The sequence below is a fragment of the Varanus komodoensis genome, unplaced genomic scaffold (assembly GCF_004798865.1).
Source record: "Varanus komodoensis strain SLA01 unplaced genomic scaffold, ASM479886v1 scaffold208, whole genome shotgun sequence".
NCBI classification, from domain to species: domain Eukaryota; kingdom Metazoa; phylum Chordata; class Lepidosauria; order Squamata; family Varanidae; genus Varanus; species Varanus komodoensis.
Window position 1 is genome coordinate 78,432 of NW_025335584.1, and position 21,224 is coordinate 99,655.

The 21,224-nt window shown below is 43.1% G+C and overlaps 1 protein-coding gene across 2 annotated transcripts; it reads right to left on the bottom strand.

The window, feature by feature from the left end:
• On the bottom strand, positions 1–11,553 carry LOC123023296 (C-type lectin domain family 2 member D-like). 2 transcript variants are annotated; one of them, XM_044429790.1, is made up of 5 exons: positions 10,449–11,553; positions 9,791–9,890; positions 6,113–6,291; positions 3,509–3,606; positions 1–285 (listed from the first exon to the last, which is right to left on the bottom strand). In XM_044429790.1, the coding sequence occupies exons 2-5, from the start codon at positions 9,885–9,887 to the stop codon at positions 150–152; spliced, it is 510 nt and encodes a 169-aa protein (XP_044285725.1). In that variant the 5' UTR covers positions 9,888–9,890; positions 10,449–11,553; the 3' UTR covers positions 1–149. The 2 variants fall into 2 exon arrangements, with proteins under 2 accessions (XP_044285725.1, XP_044285726.1); XM_044429791.1 differs by lacking the exon at positions 9,791–9,890.
• Between the last annotated feature and the right edge of the window lie 9,671 nt (positions 11,554–21,224).

The window sequence follows — 21,224 nt, forward strand, 5'->3', positions numbered from 1 at the left end:
GACGGCTCTGAGTGAAGAAAGCCAGAGAGGGTTCAACATTTTGCTTTGTGAAATCTCAAAGACTTATATGTAAAATGAAGATGTCTGGCAAAGAAATGCTGGTGACACTGTTACTGCTGGGAGGGAGAAACTTGGCTCACAACTGCAGGTCAACCTGCATTTGAGCTCATAAACGCATCCAGTTTGCTGCAGATCCAGGGCAGTTTCGTGTGACATCTGGCAGCAGTACCCTCATGGAAAGAGCTCAGGAAAGTGCAGTCTCCCCCGTTGCTGATCACCTGCAGCCTGGAAGACACAAGACAGACCCCACAGCTTGACTCAAGAGTGAGGTAGTTTGGAAAGTTGCAAATTGATTTCAGGAGGATACTGCGCATGGTGGGATGCATGAAAAGGACTCTTCAATGCTATATCCAGATGGGTCAGTCGAGGAATAATCTTTCTTTTTTTCTTTTTCATATATATATATATATATATATATATATATATATATATAAAAGAAGTGGTCACATGAGTGTGGTGTGGTGGTTAGAGTGTTGGAGAGGGTCTTTCCTAGACTCCACCCCACCCAGCCACAAAGTTCACTGGGTGCCCTTGGGCCCATCACTCACCTCAGCCTAACCTACTGCATGGTATCTTTGTTAAAATCAAACAAGGACAATTAGATAACCTACCTTGGGTGCCTTGCAGGAAAAAACAGGCAGGATATATCCAACACTCTAACCACCACACCACACTCACGTGACCACTTCTTGAAAGTCACCCAGCCAGAACGAAGTATTGCAACATGAGCAGGCCTGGTGGACCTTGGCAGAAGCCAGCCACATGAGGAACCACCCCTATGTGGGCCAGGAATGTAGACTCTTATTGACTAATCCAACTCCCAGCTGAAGTTAGTTTACGGGTGTCTGTGGAAAAAAACCCAGTCCAGGGAAACAGAAACTCATATAAACATGTAGAATGTCATGCATACATAGCAGACATTTAAAATTTTGATTTTTTCAGGCAAACTGTGCTATTTCCACAGCCACACAGGCCCACCTGCTTATAGAAATGGTCTGGATGGATCACAGCGTCCATCCAAGGGATCCTATAAAGGGCAGATTTGGGCATGCACAAAGAGGATGCTGTTCAGAAGCACAAAGAAAGGACTCTTCCACTTTCCCACTTCTCATGAAGCATCCTGCACACGGATTCACTCTCAGGTTTCATCTGTAGTAAGAGCTGAGACAAGCCTCACAAGTGCCAACAGAGAAATGGGAAACTGGATGCACACACCACTTCTGCTTCATTCAGTTGGGGTTGCCTTCTGATTGTTTAAAGTTATTTTTCAATTAAAATAATATTAGCCTCTTTAAGTTACATGGTAGGAAACATATGTTTGTCAACAAGTGCTCACTAAGCAGGCACAGCCAATCCCAACTTCTTGGTCAGTGTGCCTATAAGGACATGATTATTGTTCCATAGGCCACATTTGGGTGTGGACCCAAATGATACACGCGATGTGCCAGATGGCCATTGCTGTCTATTTTACGCAAAGGTCTATGTAAAGAAAGCAACTTTCTGTTGTTACTGATGCAGTTTCACAGTTTGGAGGCACATAAAATAGTTTTGATAAACTGAAAACTGAAATAAAAGAGAAAATGAATGAATTTAGGAAGATTGGATGATCATGGCTTGGTAGAATAGCAGTATTTAAAATGAAAATCTTGCTTAAGGTACTGTTTTTGTTTAAGATGTTACCAATTAAAATAATTGATAAATGATTGAAAGAATGGGAAAACATGATTAATAAGTTCTGTAATCGGGATAAAAACAACAACGATAAATTTTAAAAAAGATGGTCTGGATCACAGGGGGACTAGGTATTCCTATCATAAAGTTGTATTAAGTAGCAAATCAAAAGAGGCATATACTGGACATTATATTACCCAATATGGCAATATGGTTAAACTTAGAATTTTCTCAACTGGAAGGATCCTTGGCAGTTTTTTCAAATATCATAACAAAAATATTATTTAAAAGGTAGAAATTGCTTTCCGTAAAAATACAGTACAAATTTGGAATAAGTATAAAGAAAAGTTTATGCCATCAATCTCATCATTTTATACAATTACTGAATTAGAAGGGTTTCCATCAAATTTGAGAAAAAAATTGGGGAAGTAGTAAAGAATAAACAAATTATTAAGGTAAAAGTTTAGTTAGAGAAAATGAATAAAACAGAAAGATAAGGGCACTATTAGGAAAAGAAACATTAACTTGCTTTAATTTGATCCAATTAGAATGTTGGACTAGAGACTGAAAGAAAAGAAAGAAAAGAAGCAGATACAGAGATTATATTAAATATGAAGTAGAAAAGGAAATCAAGATGAAAGGGAGTAACATCTTATGGTGATACTGTTAGAAGGGGAAGATCAATATGATTCACTTCAATACGATTCAACATGGGAAATAGAACTGGGAAAGAATATTAGTAATGAAGACTGGGAAAATATTTGGACTAAGAGGGTACTACAATGAATGTCAGTAAGAATAAGGGAAATTAAGTAAGGAAATGGTGCTTAAACCCACTAAAGTTGAATTGCATAGATAGCAAATATTCCAGTTTATGTTGAAGATGTGACCATGGAGTGGGTTCATATTTTCATATGTACTGGGAATATATGTAATGAAGGTTTGGAAAGAGGCTTTTAAAGACAGTAGTGAAATATTAAATATTGATATATGTCCTGTGATTGCATTATTTTCAATATTTGATATGAAACAATGGAGTTGGAATAATATAGAATTAACAAATATAACAGCTGCAAGGTTAATCATAGCAAAGAAATAGAAAATAAAAGGGTATATAAAGAAAAATAATTTTAATAAGATTTGGGGTTCATTTATTGAATGTGTTTTAAAAGGGAAAGCATTTGAACCTTCACCAGAGTTGTTGCAATTTTGGAATGAAGTTTCTTGAAAGAATTGTTGAAAGAGTTTAACATGTACCCAATGGTTATGGTGATAGGAGGCACAGTGTTTTTATGATTTATTTTATTTGTATGTTTAATGTTGTATATTCTCATTTTAATTTTAAGTTTTCCTTTCAATTGTATTTTACATTGTAATATTAACAACAATTTATTTTTAAAAGGATGCACTTAGCGGTCAATTTCTTCAGCACTTACTCTGCTTCACCTCCTTCATGGTGGCCATCAAAGATACTCTGGCTGTGTGAAGCTGTTTCACAGATCTGTCATAGAGCACAGGGACTGGATGCAGTATTATTAAATGAGGCCAACAGGTTCCTTGAAAACTTGGGCTTCAGGTGATTGTAAGTGAAGAAGTCTAAGCAAGAACCTAAATTTATTTATTTACTTATTTAAAACTTTTATATGCCGTCACCACATGCCTCGGCATCTCTGCTATATTATTAACTGTGACAATGTAATCGAGCCCAGTAACAGTGAATGGCTGACACTGAAGTTGCAGCAGCTTCACCAATGAAGACCAAAAAGAGAGAACTCACGTTGAATTGTCTCCATTTGTTGTTTTCCGGTGCTGACCTGAGTCTTTCTGGAGGCCAATCCAAAATGGGGGTTTGCCTTTGAGACGCATCACAACATCCTTTTGAGATGAAAAGCATGGACGTTAAGAGAACTGACTTGCAGTATCAGCAGGCAAAATATACATCAACTTTGAGAAATTGAGAATGTATTATTGCATCGAGGAAAATGTTTATAGCAGATGGTTTCCTTGATCTAGCCCAGGAGTTTGGATTGGCCTAGACTAAGTGCAAATAGTCCACCCAGGATTTATCTGAGACCACTGAAAAAAGGCCAAGTCTGCTTCTGGCTATTTACACAAAAGGAACTATAAAATAAAACTGCATCATGAGTGAGGAAGCAATGGCCCTTCTGGTGTTGCTGGACTCCAACTCTCATCAGCCCCACCAACATGACCTGTGGTCAAGTATTATGGGAATTGTAGTCCAGCAATGTCCGGATGCCCAAAGCTTCTCCATTCCTGCTTTACATCTTCTATCCTGTATGAATGCAGACTGTTCCTATGAAAAGTCCAAGGTCTCTGACCATAACACAGAGGACCACTTGACGGGCAATTACAGTGGGTGCAACCCAGCTTATTTTTACTAGGAGAGGACTTGATAGAAATGTTAGCAGGGCACCACTGACAGAGTCATAGACTAGCTTTAAGGCAGAGGTGGGGAACATGCACCATCCCTCTAGATGCTGTTGGGCTTCCTTGACCATTCCTGCTGGCAAATACGAGCCGTAGTCCAAGAGAATGTGGATGACTGCAGTCCCCCATCCCTGCTCTACAGGGTGGTTGCAGCTACTAAACATTTTTGTCCTATGTCACTGCAGCATGTGCTGTTCGTAAGACCTATGCGATACGCTTATGTTGCCGCTTGACAAAAAGCATATTGTTTGCATACCCTGTTTTGCATGCATTCTCAGACATATCACCCATTTCCATACACTAACGTAATACTTGAGAGGCAAACTATATATTACAAAGAAACACAACAATGCCCTAATGGGATTCTGAAACAACAACAAAAGAAACTGCAGGCCTCTGGAAGCTGCTTTGTGAGCAGAAGAGGTATGAGCCTTCTGACCTCTTTCTTCACTGGCCATTTTTCTGCTCAGACCTGCACAGCTGCAGCTGCTTTTCCCTCCAAGGGGTTCCAAATGTGTTTTTACTAGACAAGTACTGTTCTTCCATTGTTGGGTCACAAATAATAAGCAGTCCACTGCCTGACCTCATGTGGGCTGTGGAACCGTGGTCATTATTTTTTTAGAACTGTTTTTAAACATTACCTGTGTGGCGTGTGAGCATGCTTGCAAATGTATGCAGAACTGGCATTTCTAGGGCATGGAAGGGATGAAAAAGATACCCCTTTTTGTTGAGTCCCAGCTTGGGATGTTGCAAACAAATGCCTCTCTTTGATTACTCATGAGCAGGTGAGAGGCAACCTGCAGAGTGAGTGAGGCCGACTGCCACTCTTGGTGGGTACCCTGGGGCCAGCCTAGCTGGATTCTGAAGAAGATGGCCTTGATACAGAGGAACTCTGGGAGATCAGGCTGAGGCACAGGGCTGCAAAGTGCCTTCAAGGTTCCCAGGGAAACCAGGAGAGCAGGAATATTTTTAAAGGGATGGAATGGGTTGAAAAAGAGTAGGAAGAACCATTGCCTTGCCTGGATCCTGACAGCATGGCAAGAGGTCAAGAGAGATGAGCTCCCTGGCCGGAGGGCTTGCACCAGCCTAGCAGCTTCACCCTTCAACGGCAGGAGCCACCCTAAGGGTGGTGTTCCAGAATTACTGAAGGGGAAAGGTTTTGGGGAGAAGTCCCTAGTTTGAATTCAACAATCATTCTTAGTATGCATAGAAGCTTATCTTCCAGCTTACTAGAGAGCTTTTAGAGTTGCTTTGTCTTGTAGCTGCAAAGTGCCAATAAGTATCCACTTAAGGGCAAGAAGAGGAGGGCTGAGTTCATGACAAGCCACACTAGAAAGACCCATTATTGATGCCATTGCCCCAAACTTATCATGCCCCCTTCCCAAAAGCTCACTGCACCTATTTGGGTATGGGAACAGGGAAGCAGCACTGGAAATGGAAACTCCTTAGAGAAGCAACTATTCCTACACAGAGGAGATGCTGGGTCTAGAATGCTAGTTACCCCAGTTTACACTGATGGTACCCCGGCTACTGTCCCCTCCCTCTCCCCATATCCCAGGTGAGTGTGTGGGCCTTGTGATGGGGGGCACAGGATGTGGAGGTGGCAGAATGGGCTAGATTTTGTAGAAAATCTGTCATTCAAGGGGTGGGCAACATGTGGCCCTCCAGATGTTTTGGTCTGCAACCCTTATTGAGCATAGCCAATGGCAATGGATGATGGACATGAGCTCAAGAGTTCACTCTCTTGAGTTCTCTACAAACAAAATGACCACAACACAGATTTGCCAACATTGATTCAATGTGTTCAAGGTCTGCAGCCTGACTTAGTCCTCACATATTTTTTGCCTGCAAATGGTTGCCTCACCCCCTTCCAGTACAGCAAACCTATATAACAAGCAAGATGATGTGTGGGCAAAAGAATTCTGGCGATTACCTTTTCCTCGCTAGCACAGACAGCCATCAGGGAGGCATTATGTGACAGACAGAAGTCTTGGCTGGAAGTCCAGTTCCTTTTCTCTTCTGAAAAGTAGTAGCATTTCCCCTGATAACCAATCCACTTATTTGGACATGCTGGACCAGAGAGGGGTTGCTCAGAACCTTTGGAAAGCAACACTAAAAATGGAAAAGGGTATTAAACTTTTGCCTGCCCAGCACTCCTCACACTTCAGCATAAGCACAGGCATGGCAACAGACATGGCCATACATGTCACCATAACCCAAAGTAGCACATTGTCTGATGCTGATTGGATTAATCCAGGGTTGCTTTCCATGGGTGCAAGTGCCACTGCCCCCCTCCTCTTGTTCTTGCTTGGGAGAAAGAGCTGCTGGCACATGCCAGCCGCCCCAGCTTGCTGCCCACCAGAGTGCCTTTCTCCCAAGAAGAAACTGGAAAAAAAGATGGAATGGCTGCACAATGCTTCTGACTGGCAACTATGCAAGACCTTCATCTGGAAGGGCCGTGAATGGAGACCACCTACCCATCTGGTTGCCTCTGCCTCCACACATGCCCCATGTCAGTCAAAGGACATGTGATGCATTCTGTCTCTGCGCTTCTGCAAAACATGCAAATGTATGTATACTCCCAAGTATACTTTACTATGCCAAAAGGTCTTCAGCTACAGGTACCTCCTATATTTATCACATTTCATCAGTCTGCACTGGTATTATCACCCCCATATCAAACACCCAAGGCTTACAGAAGTGTGCCTAGAGAGATTGAGGCAGAGGTAAGCTTTTGTACCAAGAACATCCTTGTTTACAACACTGTTTTCCTACTTCAACTTTTCTTCTTGGTGAGTGAGCATTTCTCTTCACTCTTAACTCCTATTTTCTATGAATGTTCCCATTTGGTTTCTTCCAGTTTTGCTAAACTGGAAACAGTGGGAAGGCAATTAAGTGCACCAACAGCAGAGCTGACATAATTCTTCCAGAATTCTGGGGAACTGTTAGGTGAGTTGCTGCTGTTGGTTCCATCAAGTCAGCCTCAACTCAGAGAGACCCTATAAACAAACGCCTGCCAAAATATCCTGTGTTTGACATCCTGTTTAGCTCTTGTAAACTCAAGACTGTGGCTTCATTTATGGACTCAATCAATCTCATATTTGGTTTTCCCCTTCCTCCTCTTCCTCTTCTTTACTTTGACTTTCCCTAGCATAAGTCTCTTGCCTTCTCATGATGTTCTCAAACTACGACAGCTTCAGTTTTGTCATTTTGCGTATTTGCAAAGCCATCCTCTAGCACCATGTTTCAAATGCATCTGTTCTCTTTCCATCCACTTGCTTCACTGTCCAGCTTTCACACCCATTATTGTCATCAGGAATACAAAAGTGGGCCTCAGGTTGAGCCTCAGGCCCTTGAACAACTTCCATCGAAATAAACCATTTCTTCTTCTGAGTCTGAATCAACAAAATTGGTGTGGCTCATATCAGTGCTGTTTTTGTAAGAAAAAAAGGTGCCAAAACTCATGAAATTATTTACCTTTCGCATGTAGTCAATCACTGTACACACACCGACACACGTCAGTTGTGTAACGAAATGTGACGGTCGCCGCCCGCAGCAAGCACTCAGCGCGCAACCACATGACGAATCACAAGCCAAGCAGCGCCACAAGCCGAGCAGTGTCATCACAACCAGCGCAGACGAAGTACGCATGCTTCGGATTTGACACACAAGCAGCCTGCATGCATCGTTTTAATGATTGTGCCGCCGACCTACAATTCAAATCCACGTGGACCAAACATCAAATTTCCACAAGTTACTTTTAAAACTTGCAAAATCTGTCAAAAAAATGTGCTGGAACTCCGTTCCGGTGCTTTCTATGACAAAAAAAGCACTGGCTCACATCCTGTGAGAACACTCTCCGGAGCCCGCCAATATACTTCCTCTCAACGGTATGTAAAATCTTTCCTAATTTCAATTTCTTCAGCATGGGAAACTATTGAACAGGTAGGCAGATAAAATATATTCTAGTCCGAATCCTTTGCCTGTAAGGAACCATTCTGTTTCTCCACATTCCATCCTTACAGTAGTTTCCTGTCCACGATGCAGGTAATGCATCAGGGTAATCAAGTGCTGACACACCCCCATTTCTTTCAGGACCCTACATAGCTTCACATGACCCACACAGTCCAAGACTTTGCTGCAGTGTATAAAGCATCTCCCGAAATTCTTTGCTGTGCTCCAGCAGCCAATGTATATTTGATGAGAAGTCTTCCTTTTTGGAATCCTGCTTCAGCTTCAGGCATTTCTCACTCCATATAGAATAGAATTCTTTGCTGCAATTTCTTGCACTCCACTGCATGGGAAATTGGTGCAATGGTGCTATAGTTGATGCATTTCGTAGCACCTCCTTTCTTGGAGCTTGGAATAAAAGTTGAACAAAACAATAGCCCACAAACTGAAAATTTTCTTCATGTTTGTTGACATATTCTTGTTAGATTGTGGACCAATTCATTCTCTGCAGCTTGGAACTGGTGTCCTATCTATTCTGGGAGCTTTATTTCTTCCAAGGGCTTTCAGGGCAGGTTTCACTTTGCTGTCTAACTTTACAGGGTCTTCCTCTTAGGATTCCTCTGTGAAGGAGTGTGTTGTCCTTTCATCTCTTCTCTATAGTTCTTTTCTATCTATCCTTTTCCACCTTCTCTCTATTCTTTCCTCATCAGAAAGTGTGTTGCCCTGTTTTTCTTCTATTTATTTATTTAGAATATTTGTATGTTGTCCTTTCGCAGAGCCTCAGGATGGCGTACATAAATAAGAAGAAAAAAAAAAACATAATACAAATAAAATGCAGATCCACCCTGGCTGCCGATTCTAGCATCCAGGCTTGAATTTCCCTTTTGTTTCCTGGATCTTCTAGAAGAGGTCTTCTTTTCCCCCCTCTTTATTGTTGTCTTCTATTTCTTTGCACTGGTCATTGCAAGGATTGTTTTTGTCTCTGTGGGATAGTTGCTGAAAAGTCACATTCAGGATTCTGTCCCTATTTCTGACAACTGTTGCTTTTGCTTCTCTCCTGTCCTTAGCAAATTAATAGTGTTTTTGTCATCATCCACCTAGGCTTTTCTTTTTACTAGAGTAATTGTCCTTTTTGTATTTGGCTCTAGTACTGCCTTTAGTCCACAGTTCTTCTAGTTCATGGTCTATTGCCTTCACTTGTGCAAATCTATTCTTTATGTGTTTTTTTTTAATTCTTTGGGAATGTTATTAAAGTTATATTTCAGTGCCATGCTTCTCTTTATTTGTTTATTTATTTGATGTATACCACACCTTTTTCTTACAAAAAACTTGAAGCAGCCTACAAAGTTCTCATCCTGCTGCTTACCATCTTATCCCCACAACAACCCTGTGAGGTAGGTCGGGCTAAGAGTCTGTGACTGGCCCAATGTCACCCAGTGGGGGCACCATAGCTGAGTGAGGACTAGAACCCAGAACGGCAGAGTCCCAGTCCTGCACTCTTTACCACCCCACCCCACCCCACCCCACCCCTCACTGTTAGTGATTCTTTTTAAGGTTCACCTGGATTTTCAATATTTATATTCATGGTCACTATGATTAAGGAGAAGGAAGGAAAGGTTTTTCAAGGCAATTCAAGTAATTCAAATACTGGGCAACTTACCAAAAACAAAGGTAGCGAAGATAATATTCCCAAGAAATGATATGGAAAGAAGCATGCCATCTTTGTTTATGTGGCCAAAGCTTCTGCAAAAGGGCATTTGCTATACCAAACAGGGTAAGAAAACAAAGTGTTACTTTTCCAGTGGAAGGGAAATAAAAATTTGAGTTGTGAGTACTTTTGCATGAACTACAGATGAAAACAAGATTTTACAAAGAGGAAAGTTAGATTTTAGGACTTCAAGATCAAAACTGAGGCATATGTTGTAAAACTTCACCTTAAATAAACTTGAGTTTTAAGATACTGCTTTAATGTATTAGTTGGCCAAATTCTATACATTTGCACCTAATTAGCACATTTGAGCTAATTAGGTATGCTGGGGGGCATGGAGAACACTGACAGAACAGATTTGCTTTCTTTTACTAGAGAAGACAAATCAGGAGAATTTATTGGAGTCTATCAGGCTTTAATGAAACATGTTCCCCCACCAGCAGCCTAGCATAGGATTGCTCCCCAAGACTGAAACCAAGATGCTATTATGTTAGAGCACACATTATAGACATTATCTGCAGAGATGCCATGCATGCTTTTGCTCAGGCAGCTGCTCTCTAAACACCCCTCGTCTTTACAGCCTCCACTCAGACTGAAAAGGCATCATTACCTGTTTTGCTTTGTGTTTCACAGGCTTTATGACAGTAATCAGGAGACTCCTTGCTTACTCTTTCCTCAACAGTTATAAGGTCCGACATTTTCTCTCTCTCTCCAAATTCTACCAGTGGATGATCTCTTACAGTCTTTGAGGGAATATGTTGGTCCAGATTCAGTTCCTGACAGGTGCAAAGCTGGAAGCAACAGAGAGATGCTGAAGTCAGGAAAAAAGTGTGGAAGACAGAAATACTAAGCTGCAAAGCCCTACCTGCTTACCTGAATGTAGCCATCACTGACTCAGTAGGAGTTATTGCTCAGTATACATTAATTATTTGATTTATATGCCACTACATTAGGCATTGGTTCTCTGGGTAACTTACAGTCAAAATCAGAATAAAATCACCACTACAGTGAAAACAGTAGTGAAGGACTGCAGTGTAAGTCAACTTGAGAGTACTTTTGCCATTATGCAAAATCATGCTAGTTGTCACTACCACCACCTCAACTTACATTCACAACTAAATCAGATGGAGAGAAACATCAACCCTAAGTCTACATTCTGCAAAGATGACAGTCTGAGTTACTCAGTCGTCCCAGCAGGAGAAAGGAAGAGGCACACAAACTGCCAGGTCCCCTCTTCAGTATGGGAAGAAGGCTGGATTCTCACAAAAATGCATAGACATGTTCATTGCTTACTTCTTAGAAGAGAGACGGTTCTGGGAGCCTTCTCTCCACCCGTCCAAACAATTCCATTTCCACATTCACCATTGCAAGATATATGAAGAACTTTAGTTTTCAAAGAATATTTTGAAAACTAAGGCTCTTCCAATCTTCCTCTTTATCTCTCTAAGATATGATGGAAACAAACAAACATGCAGCCAGGTCCTATTTATATTTCAGCAGAAGCACATGTTACTGATTTCAATAAGATACTTCCCAAGTAGCTCTGGTAGGGCAACTCCATCTTACTGACCCTTACTGAAAACTAAGGGAAGTTTCCAAGAGAGAGGAACCCAAACAGTCTTATCCTGACCCCCAACTGGCAGTGGACTACCTTGCAGGATTGTTGTAACTTTTTCCTCTCGGCCCAGATCCCACCCTGGGGGAGCAGCACTCTCTCACGCTTGCTGCCTGCAGCCGAACCTGCATCCTGAGGTTGCCAGGAGGCAGGACTGCAGGGCTGCATCGCTCTCCATTCCTGCAGCCCTGCTGAGCTGGCGGGGGGGAGGGAGGGATCCGTTGAGGGGAGGGGCCACCCTGCCCGTCCATGCAGCACTCTTCACTCTTACAACATCTGAAGGTGGCCATGGTTAATTAGTTGTCACTCTGTCACAAGTTTTTACTCCCTCTGGAAAGATGCTGCTAGCACTGAAGCTGCTGAAAAGCACGTGTTCTATACTAGTCCAGCCAGCAGGCGATGCTGTCCTCATTCACCCAACCCCCAGTCACTGAAAGGGACCCCAAGCCCCTCCATCTGTGGGTTGCTTTGCTTTATCCTCTTCTCCATTCAAAAACACAGTTTTGTGTAAAGGAGGAAACAACTTCCTTATTCTGCAAACAGGCCTGGCCTAAACAGACAGCAGGATGAGATAGTAAATGGGCTGCAAACATTGCCTGCATATTGAAAGAAAAGTTCTGCTGAAACAGAGCACTGCTCCCGGTCTCGTAAGCCTTCTAGCAGAAACTGTGTGGATGGGATGGTCTGATAGATACGGACTTCAAAAAGTCCCCCAGCAGAGCCTTTTGAGCAAACTAAGCAGAGGTGCTTTTTGTGGATTTGTAACAAAGAACAGAAAGCAGAGATGGAGAGGTTAACAAGTGATGTCCCACAAGAATCTGCATTCCAGATCATAAATGATCATAAATGATCTTGAATTAGGAGCAAGCAGTGAGGTAGCCAAGTTTGCTGATGACACAAATATTAAGGATGCTTAAAAAAGGGGGGGGGCTATGAAAAAGATCTCTCTAAATTGGGAAGAAGGGCATTAACATTTCAAAAGTGCTTTGATGTGAGCAAGTAAAGTGATGCATATTCCAGCAAAAAGTCCCAACTTCATACCTACATTGGTGAGATCTGAGCTAGTCAAGAAGATCCTGGAATTGTGCTGATTTGCTTGATGGAAATATTGCTGTACTAGAAGGCTATTGTGGAAAATGCCATGTTGGGTATAATTAGGAAGGGAAATGGCAACAGCATCCAGTTCTTCAACAAATTGTACTCATGACTTGCTTCTGGGTTTCCCACATCCAGCAGCCTGGATATGTTCATTGTTGCACAAAATTCAAGCAAAAACAAAACAAAAGTGACACATGTAGTTTGCATAAGTATTCACCCCTGCCCCCAGAGCCAATACTTGGTTGTTATTGTTGTTGTTAGTTGTGAAATCATGTCCGACCCATCGTGACCCCATGGACAACATTCCTCTAGGCCTTCCTGTCCTCCACCATCCCTCAGAGTCCACTTAAGCTCACACCAACTGCTTCAGTGTCTCCATCTAGCCACCTCATTCTCTGCCGTCACCTTCTTCATTTGCCATCTATTGTTCCCACCATAAGGCTCTTCTCCAGGGAGTCCTACCTTCTCATTAGGTGGCCAAAGTATTGATATCCGGCCTTCTAAAGAGCAGACAGGGTTGATCTCCTCTAGGACTGACTGGTTTGATCTCCTTGCGGTCCAAGGAACTCACAGGCGTCTCCTCCAGCACCAAAATTCAAAGGTCTCAATCCTTCGGCGCTCATCCTTCCCTATGGTCCAGCTTTCACAGGCATACATTGCAACTGGGAAAACAGTAGCCTTGACTATACGCACTTTTGTCGGCAGGGTGATGTCTCTGCTTTTTAGTATGCTGTCTAGATTTGCCATAGCTTCCTCCCCAGGAGCAAGCATCTTTTAATTTCTTGGCTGCAGTCCCCATCTGCAGTGATCTTGGAGCCCAGGAAAATAAAATCTGTCAGTACCTCCATTTCTTCCCCATCTTTTTGCCAGGAAGTGAGAGGACCAGATGCCATGATCTTAGTTTTCTTAAAATTGAGTTTCAAGCCAACTTTTGCACTCTCCTCCTTCACCCGCATCACGAGGCTCTTTAGTTCCTCTTCACTTTCTGCCATGAGAGTGGTATCATCTGCATATCTGAGGTTGTTGCTATTTCTCCCAGCAATCTTAATTCCAAGTTGTGATTCATCTAGCCCCACCTTTCTCATGATGTGCTCTGCATTTAAGTTAAATTGGCAGGGTGACAGTATACCGCCTTGCCGAACTCCTTTCTCAATTTTGAACCAATCAGTGGTTCCGTGTCCAGTTCTCACTGTTGCTTCTTGACCCACATGTAGGTTTCTCAAGAGACTAATAAGATGATCTTGTACTCCCATCTCTTTAAGAACTTGCCACAATATGTTGTGATCCACACAATCAAAGGCTTTAGCATAGTCAATGAAGCAGAAGTAGATATTTTTCTGGAACTTCCTAGCTTTCTCCGTGATCCCACGTATGTTGGCAATTTGATCTCTATTTCCTCTCCCTCTTTGAAATCCTGCCTGTACTTCTGGTAGTTCTCGGTCCACATACTGCTGGAGTCTAGCTTGTACGATTTTGAGCATCATTTTGCTAGCATGTGAAATGAGTGCAATGGTGCGGTAGTTTGAACATTCTTTGGCATTGCCCTTCCTTGGGATGGGAATGTAAACTGATCTTTTCCCATCCTGTGGCCACTGTTGAATTTTCCAAATTTGCTGGCATATTGAGTGTAGCACTTTTACTGCATCGTCTTTTAAGAAGTTGAATAGCTCAGCTGGAATACTGTCGTCTCCACTTGCTTTGTTGTTGCACAGACTTCCTAAGGCTGAATGGAGACTGTCAGTGAACAGCAACTTTCAAATCTGGCTTCCTATTTTCAATCGGATAACAATTGATAACAATAATAATAATAATAATACCATTACTGCTATTATTACTACTACACTGCATTCATTTCCTGCCTTTTTTCCTTCTTGCAAGGAACCCAGGTGGCTTCCATAGCTTCATTTTAGCTTCACAACAAAACCTCAGTGAGGTAGGTTATCCTGAGCTTCTCTGGACAAAAGTCATCCATTGAGCTTTACAGCCTAGTGAGGCCTGGAAGCCTGGGCTTTGGCTAGGCCGTTCTAAGTCATCCAAGTTCTTGCATTTAAACCACTCCAGTGTTACTTTGTGTGCTGTCTTGCTAGAAAGTGAACCCCTACCCCAGGCCCTGGTCCTGTGCAGATGGAAACCATTTTTCATCTAGAATTGCCCAGCATTTGTCCCATCCATCTTGCCCTCCATCCTGACCTGTTTTCTACTCTCTCCAAGGAAAGGCACCACCACAACATGCTGCTGCCACCACCATGCTTCACCATGAGGATGGTGTTCTCAGGGCAATGCACCCAGCTGAAAACCATGCAGTGTTTGATAGCAAGACCCAAACACTTCAGTTTTGTCTCAAGAGCAAAAAAAAAAAAAAACTTTCTCCCATGTTTAATGTGTCCCCAACATGTATTTTTGTAAACTCCAATTGGGCTTTGATGTGGCTTTGTTTCAACAGTACCTTTATTCTCGCCTGTCTTCCATAAAGCTCAGTTTTGTTGAGCAACTGAGTGATAGTTGTCCCATGACCTGTTCTCCAATCTCAGCTGTAGATCTCTCCAGCTCCAGCAGAGTTATCACTAGCCTCTTTGTTGCTTCTCCTCACCTAGAAGGCTTCTCTAGGCAGACTCTAGGCAGACTCACAGTTGAGCAATTATCTTACCACTTTGTAATCATGGATTTAGCTGTGCTCTGGGGATGTTAATAGTTTGGGATTTCTTATAACACAACCTGATATGTCTGTTCTATGAGTTTGTTTTGATAGCTTCTTGGTTTTCATGGTGTGTGTGTGTGTTTAGATATACCCTCTAACAGAAAAAGGTATATTTAATCTGAGAAATGCATACAAGTGGATTTTAGTCAACTATGTATCACACAATATGTGACCTTTGGAAACAGTGGATTGTACCAGAGCTTATTTAGGGATGTTGCAGCAAAGAGGCTGAATGCTTATGCAACCAGCAAGTACCACCTTGTTCTCATTTTTGTGTCACTATAAAAATATCTTGCACTTTCACCAAGCTGAATATTTTGTACATGGTGTGGTAACAATGGATCTAATGATCTATTTCAGTTCCAGGTTACTACACGAAAATGTGAAAAAGTCGAAGAGTGTGAATGTTCAGCCACTGCTGGCAGAACTTCAGGGGCATTGGAAACTGCTCCGGAGAAGTCTGAAGGGGAACTCTGAGCCAGTGTGGTGTAGTGGTTAAGAGCATGGGACTGAAAGTCAGGCGATTTGGGTTCTGGTCCCCGCTGAGCCATGGAGCCAACTGGGTGGCTTTGGGCCAGTCACAGACTCTCAGCCCAACCTGCCTCAAAGGGTTGTTGTGGGTAAAATTGAGAGCAGTAGGAGAATGATGTAATTCGCTTTGACTTTGTAAGAAATAAGGTGGAATAGACATCTAATAAATAAACAAATATTTGCTCTGCAGCAGATGTGTCAGAGAATTGGGGAGACGCCTAGGTGTTGCTATGCCAAATGAAATGTTAGGAAACTCTTCTTACACATGGAACTTCCTACCCAGGGATGCATCCGCTTTTCTCATTAGGTAAGGTGGCTTTCTTTCGCTGCTGCAGAATCTCTACGTGGCACCACAGTATTGCAGAACAACACAAAAACTTCTTCATGTCAGTTTCACAAACAAAGCCACAAGGTCCTTGTTTCGAGGACTCCTTTACGTGGTGCACTAGTCATCCCTTCCGCAAAAGTTTACTGAACTTTTCCCCAGTTGTTGACCTCCAAAGCTTCACCCAAGAATTCCGGCATTTTCTCTACGTGTGCGTGTGTGTTAACTACAAGCTGAAACAAAAGCAACCGCCATGCTTTTAATTGGTTAAAGTGATATATAGAGAAGCGGAGAGCTCTAAACCCAAGGGTGGGGGATAAAACCGTGCCAAGGACGCATTTTCCTCCCGCAACGAAAACAGGAGAAATAGCCTCAGTTCAAGCAGAGAAGGCCGAAGGAAACTCGGGAAACAGGCGCCTTCCCCAGGTGACAATGGCAGGTATCGCCTGCGAAACTAGTAACAACGCTGAGCAGGAAACTGACGAACAAATGGCACACTTTGGAAAGCCCCAGAAGCTCCTTCTTGGCTTCCACTGCAAACCAAGTGGGGCGCCAACCTGCCTTTCTGCGGGACCAGCAGGTGGAGGGCTCCTCTCCTCCTATTTCCGGCTGCTGCCTGGATGCGGTTTCACCTCGCGCTTTCTTCTCTCCAGAGGGAGAGAACAAGCAGTGCTGACATCAAGGGGAGCTGCTGGGAAAAGCCAGTGTTGCCCGCTACCTGAAGGGGAGCAAGGAGCGGACCGGGCTGCTGCACCTCGGCCGAGGCACTCCCGCTTGGGACTCCCCAAGAAGGGAAGAGGGCTCCCCTCAACCCGCCCAAGAAGCGGAGCTATTCCACCTCCCTGTGCGAGCAAGAGGGGCAGCGCCTCGTCGGCTCCCGCTCCCCAAGTGTGTGGCCAGGGCGTCCCGCTGGGTGACGCCTGTTCTCCGAAAATGAAGGGCTGCGGGCTGGGCAGGGAACCCGCGCAGGCTTCACTCCAGAGGGCACACAGGCAGCGGCTTTTCGCATGTCCTACTGCTCCCCTCCTCTTACCTTTCTTCCCTCCCCAGGAACGATCTGGCACCTTGGCTGACCGTCCCGATGCCACACTCGGCACGCAAGGATAGGTAGCGCTTCTTGCAAATGGCCTCCTAATGGACAGCCGCTCTCGGTTTTCCACCCGCCGCCCTCGCTTGGTCCGCCCTCTTCCCCTCTTTGTTTTCTCTTCCGCGAGCCCGACAGACTTTGAAATTGAAACACTGAACTCAAATCGCTGAAATCGATCTGTTGTTTAAACAATTCTGGCATTTCACAGTAAATTGATACTTCATACTGTGCCTTAGTGAGCTCGTGTTTTTATTGAATCCATTTTTATTATTGTATGCATGCTTGTTAATCCTGAACTATAGAGAAGCCTCTGAGCGTTGGGTGGAACAAGGAAGGAAATTAGTCATTTTCTTCATTTCCCCAAGAGCTATTTGTGATCGTGTGGTTGCTGAGCTGGGTTCACTGTTGCAAAAAAACAGCTTTTTTGGTATAGAGAAGTGACTTGCAGATAAATAGTTAAAGCAGTTCTGTGCATCTCCACTCCCAATTTCCTAAAGACAAACATTCAAAACATCTGGCATTTTCACATGGTGCCTTCATTCAGACACACAATACCTGGTTCAGACTAGGCTACTTTGTTGTGACATGCTGTTGTCTCTGGCTTATGCCAACACTGTGAATGAGTGCCCTCCAAAATCAAAGAATACCAGAGTTGGAAGAGGCCATGAAGGCCATCAGGTCCAACCCCCTTCATTGCAGGACAGCAAGTTACAATACTCTGACCTGGCACAGTACAGTGGTACCTTGGCTCACGAACTTAATACATTCCAGGACTCTGGTCATGACCCAAATTGGTTATGAGCCAAGTTAAATTTCCCCATAAGGTTCAATGTAAATAAGGTTCATCCGTTCTGTAACTATTTTTTTTTAAATCAGAAAAATGTGAAGCAAAGTGACAAAGAACAAAGATCATGGCCATCTTCCCCCCCCGCAACCCTGAGCACGAGTGTGGCCATCTCCCCGCCTCCCCCCCAGCACAACAGCAATTGCGCCCATCATCCAGATGCAATCTGGGAAAGGGGAGAGATGGGCACAAACGTGGGCATGCTGGGGTGGGGGGGGGAGAGGAGTGCGAACACGGGTGCACTGGGGGGGAGAGACGGGTGCAACTGTGGGCATGCTGTGGGGGTGTGTTTGGGGGGGTGGAGACAGGCACGATCGTGCTGGGGGGGAGATGGCCGAGATAGCATTTGTGCTTGTACAGGAAAGATGGGCGCAATCACAGGCGCACTCATGCAGGAAAGAGGGGTGCGATCTCGGCCATCTCCCCCCCACCCCCAGCATGATCGTGGCCATCTCCCCACACGGGGTGGGGGTGGGGGGATGGCTGCAATCAAGGTTGCCACCCAATGCGGAGGTCGCGATCTGAGTCAAATTTTTTATGAAATTTTTGTTCGCAACCCAATTTGGTCATGAACTGAGGCATTCGTGAGCTGAGGTACCGCTGGTTTGTAAACTCAAGGCTGTGCCTTCCTTTATGGAACCATAGAATCATGGAAGGAGCCAACAGGGGGCTGAGTTGGAAGAGGCCAATAAGGCCATTGGGTCCAACCCCCTACTTGATTTGACGCAAGGCTTCAGGTTAGAGCATGGGTTCTCAAACTATGGCCCAGGGGCTGGATCTGGCCCACATGGCCATTTATCCAGCCTGCCACCTCCCGCCTCGCCAACAGCATGAGGAGGTGGTGGCTTGCTCACAAAATTGTTTTGGACTCACTAGGAGAAAATGATCTCGAAGCAAGCAAGCTGCTGCATCCCGCGCCTGCTGCTACATCATGGTGCATGCCCGCCCCTGCCTTGCCTCCCCTCACTGCACGCATGTGCCCATCCATGTCCGTGCACCCCACCACCCAGCCTCAGCGCACTCTGGCCCACACACCCCACCAGGACCACCTTTCCAGCCCGCGCCCAACCCTGGCACCTTCTAACTGGCCCAATGGTGAAAAAGTTTGAGGACCCCCGGGTTAGAGAATCCCCGACAGATGACTGAACAGCTGGAGAGCCCTTGACTTCACCAGGTAACCCCCCTACACACACCATTCCAAATATTAAATGAGGAAATAAATACCACAGAAGTATGCAAGGTGATTAAGAGACAAAAGAATGACAAAACTCCAGGTCCGCATGGTTTACCAGTGGAAATTTACATATCCCTTGAAGGAATTCTATCTACACCTTTAAAAGATATGTGCAATGCTGTATTGCCAGATGCTAAACTACCAAATACCTGAACTGAACAAATATTACTTTAATCCCAAAAGAAGACACAGACTTAACACAGATTCAAAACTGTAGACCTATCTCACTCCTTAATGTGGACTACAAAATCTTTGCCTCTGTAATGGCAGAAAGATTGAAGAAACACTTAATACATTTTATACATGCAGATCAAAATGGTTTCCTACCTAAAAGACAAATTAGAAAGAATGTGAGAATTATTTTAGACATCCTAGAATACTGAGACTCACTCTGAAAAACCAATGGGATTTTTTCTAGATGCACAGAAGGTTTTTGATAATATGAACTGGAAATTCATGAAAGGACATGATTTACAAATGGGATGGCATGCTAATATGTGGTATGAGAAATGTAAGAAACAAGATTACTTTTTAAGTCATTATGTTAGAAATTCATTGATGTCAGTTTGGGAGAAGCTAAAGTCAAAGCTCTATCCTAAGTAGCCAAGATGGCTCTCCCCTGTGGAAGCTCTTACGTACCCAAATGCTTTGAATTTTAACAAGATTGTGAGATATGACACTATCTTAAATAATGATAGAAAATTGAAGCCAAATCAAGAATTACAGGAACATGGCATTGATTTCTCTTGGTGGCATAAGATTCAAATACAATCGAGATATACTAAAGATTATAGAATGTATGGTTTTTATAAGAAATTAATAGTGTTTGATCAAATGATTTTAAAATCAGATGAAAAAATGATTAAAAGGTTGTATAACTTTCTTTTAGATATGAAAATAGTAAATGAACAAGTTAAAGAGACTATGATAACATGGGCACAAAATTTTGGATATAATATTGAGTTAGAGAAATGGCAAAAGGTGTGGGAAAGAAATATTAAGATAACTCTAGCATCTTCATATAAAGAAAACCTTTATAAAATGTTTTACCGATGGTATCTATCAACAAATAGACTAGCAAGAATGTTTCCAAATATGTCAAATAGATGTTGGAAATGTAAACACAAACCTGGTACCTTCTATCATTTGTGGTGGACATGTGTCAAGTAAAAAAAAAGGGGGGGGTTAAAATACACAAGTGACTTGAGGAAATGCTGCACAACCCGTTACCATTAAAACCTGAAATCTTTCTCTTAGGTATTGTTCCTGATAATTTTGATAAACAACCTATATATTTGACTTCACATATAACTACTGCAGCGAGGATTGCATTTGTTCAACATTGGAAAAGTGAAGAGCCACCTACTGAAAAGATGGTTTTTAAAAAGATCTTGGACTGTGCGGAGATGCACAGATTGACCTTGTCTTTGAAGGAGGAGGAAGATACATACTTCTATCAAACATGGAATATTTTTTATCATTGGTAAGAGAAACAGGACTATGCATAGAATTGAATACAGTTCTTAAATGTAAAAAAAGAAAAAGAAAAAAAGAGCATGATGTCGACCCAGTATATCCAATGTCCTGAATAATTGTTTTTAGTTTTGGATTTATAGAGAAAATAATATAAATTGTTTAAAAAGAAAAACAAAGTCATTTCAGAATTTTAGACACTGACTACTCAGTACCATCAGCCCAACTGCATGGATACTTTCATCCATTTGACTTTGCACCTGCAGTATCAACATGACAGACGTGTAGGAAGTAATGGTCACACTGAATCAGCTTATGTGGATTAGAGGGCATCGCTTTTATTGGCAACAGCTTTGATGGCACAGAGCCTGAAGGCAATAATTTCTCATTCCATTTTCTGGCTGATTCCCCAACCAGACTCAACTATTAGAATCCAATGCATGTGAGTCATTTGAAACAACAGGGGCAATGGAACACACAC

Coding starts and splice junctions, on each gene's coding strand:
- LOC123023296 (XM_044429790.1), bottom strand. CDS start 9,887: ATGCCCTTTTGCAGAAGCTTTGGCCACATAAACAAAGATGGCATGCTT. Junction 6,292..9,790: donor CTTCGCTACCTTTGTTTTTG/GTAAGTTGCCCA, acceptor TTCCATTTTTAG/TGTTGCTTTCCAAAGGTTCT. Junction 3,607..6,112: donor TCTGTGCTAGCGAGGAAAAG/GTAATCGCCAGA, acceptor TCATCTCAAAAG/GATGTTGTGATGCGTCTCAA.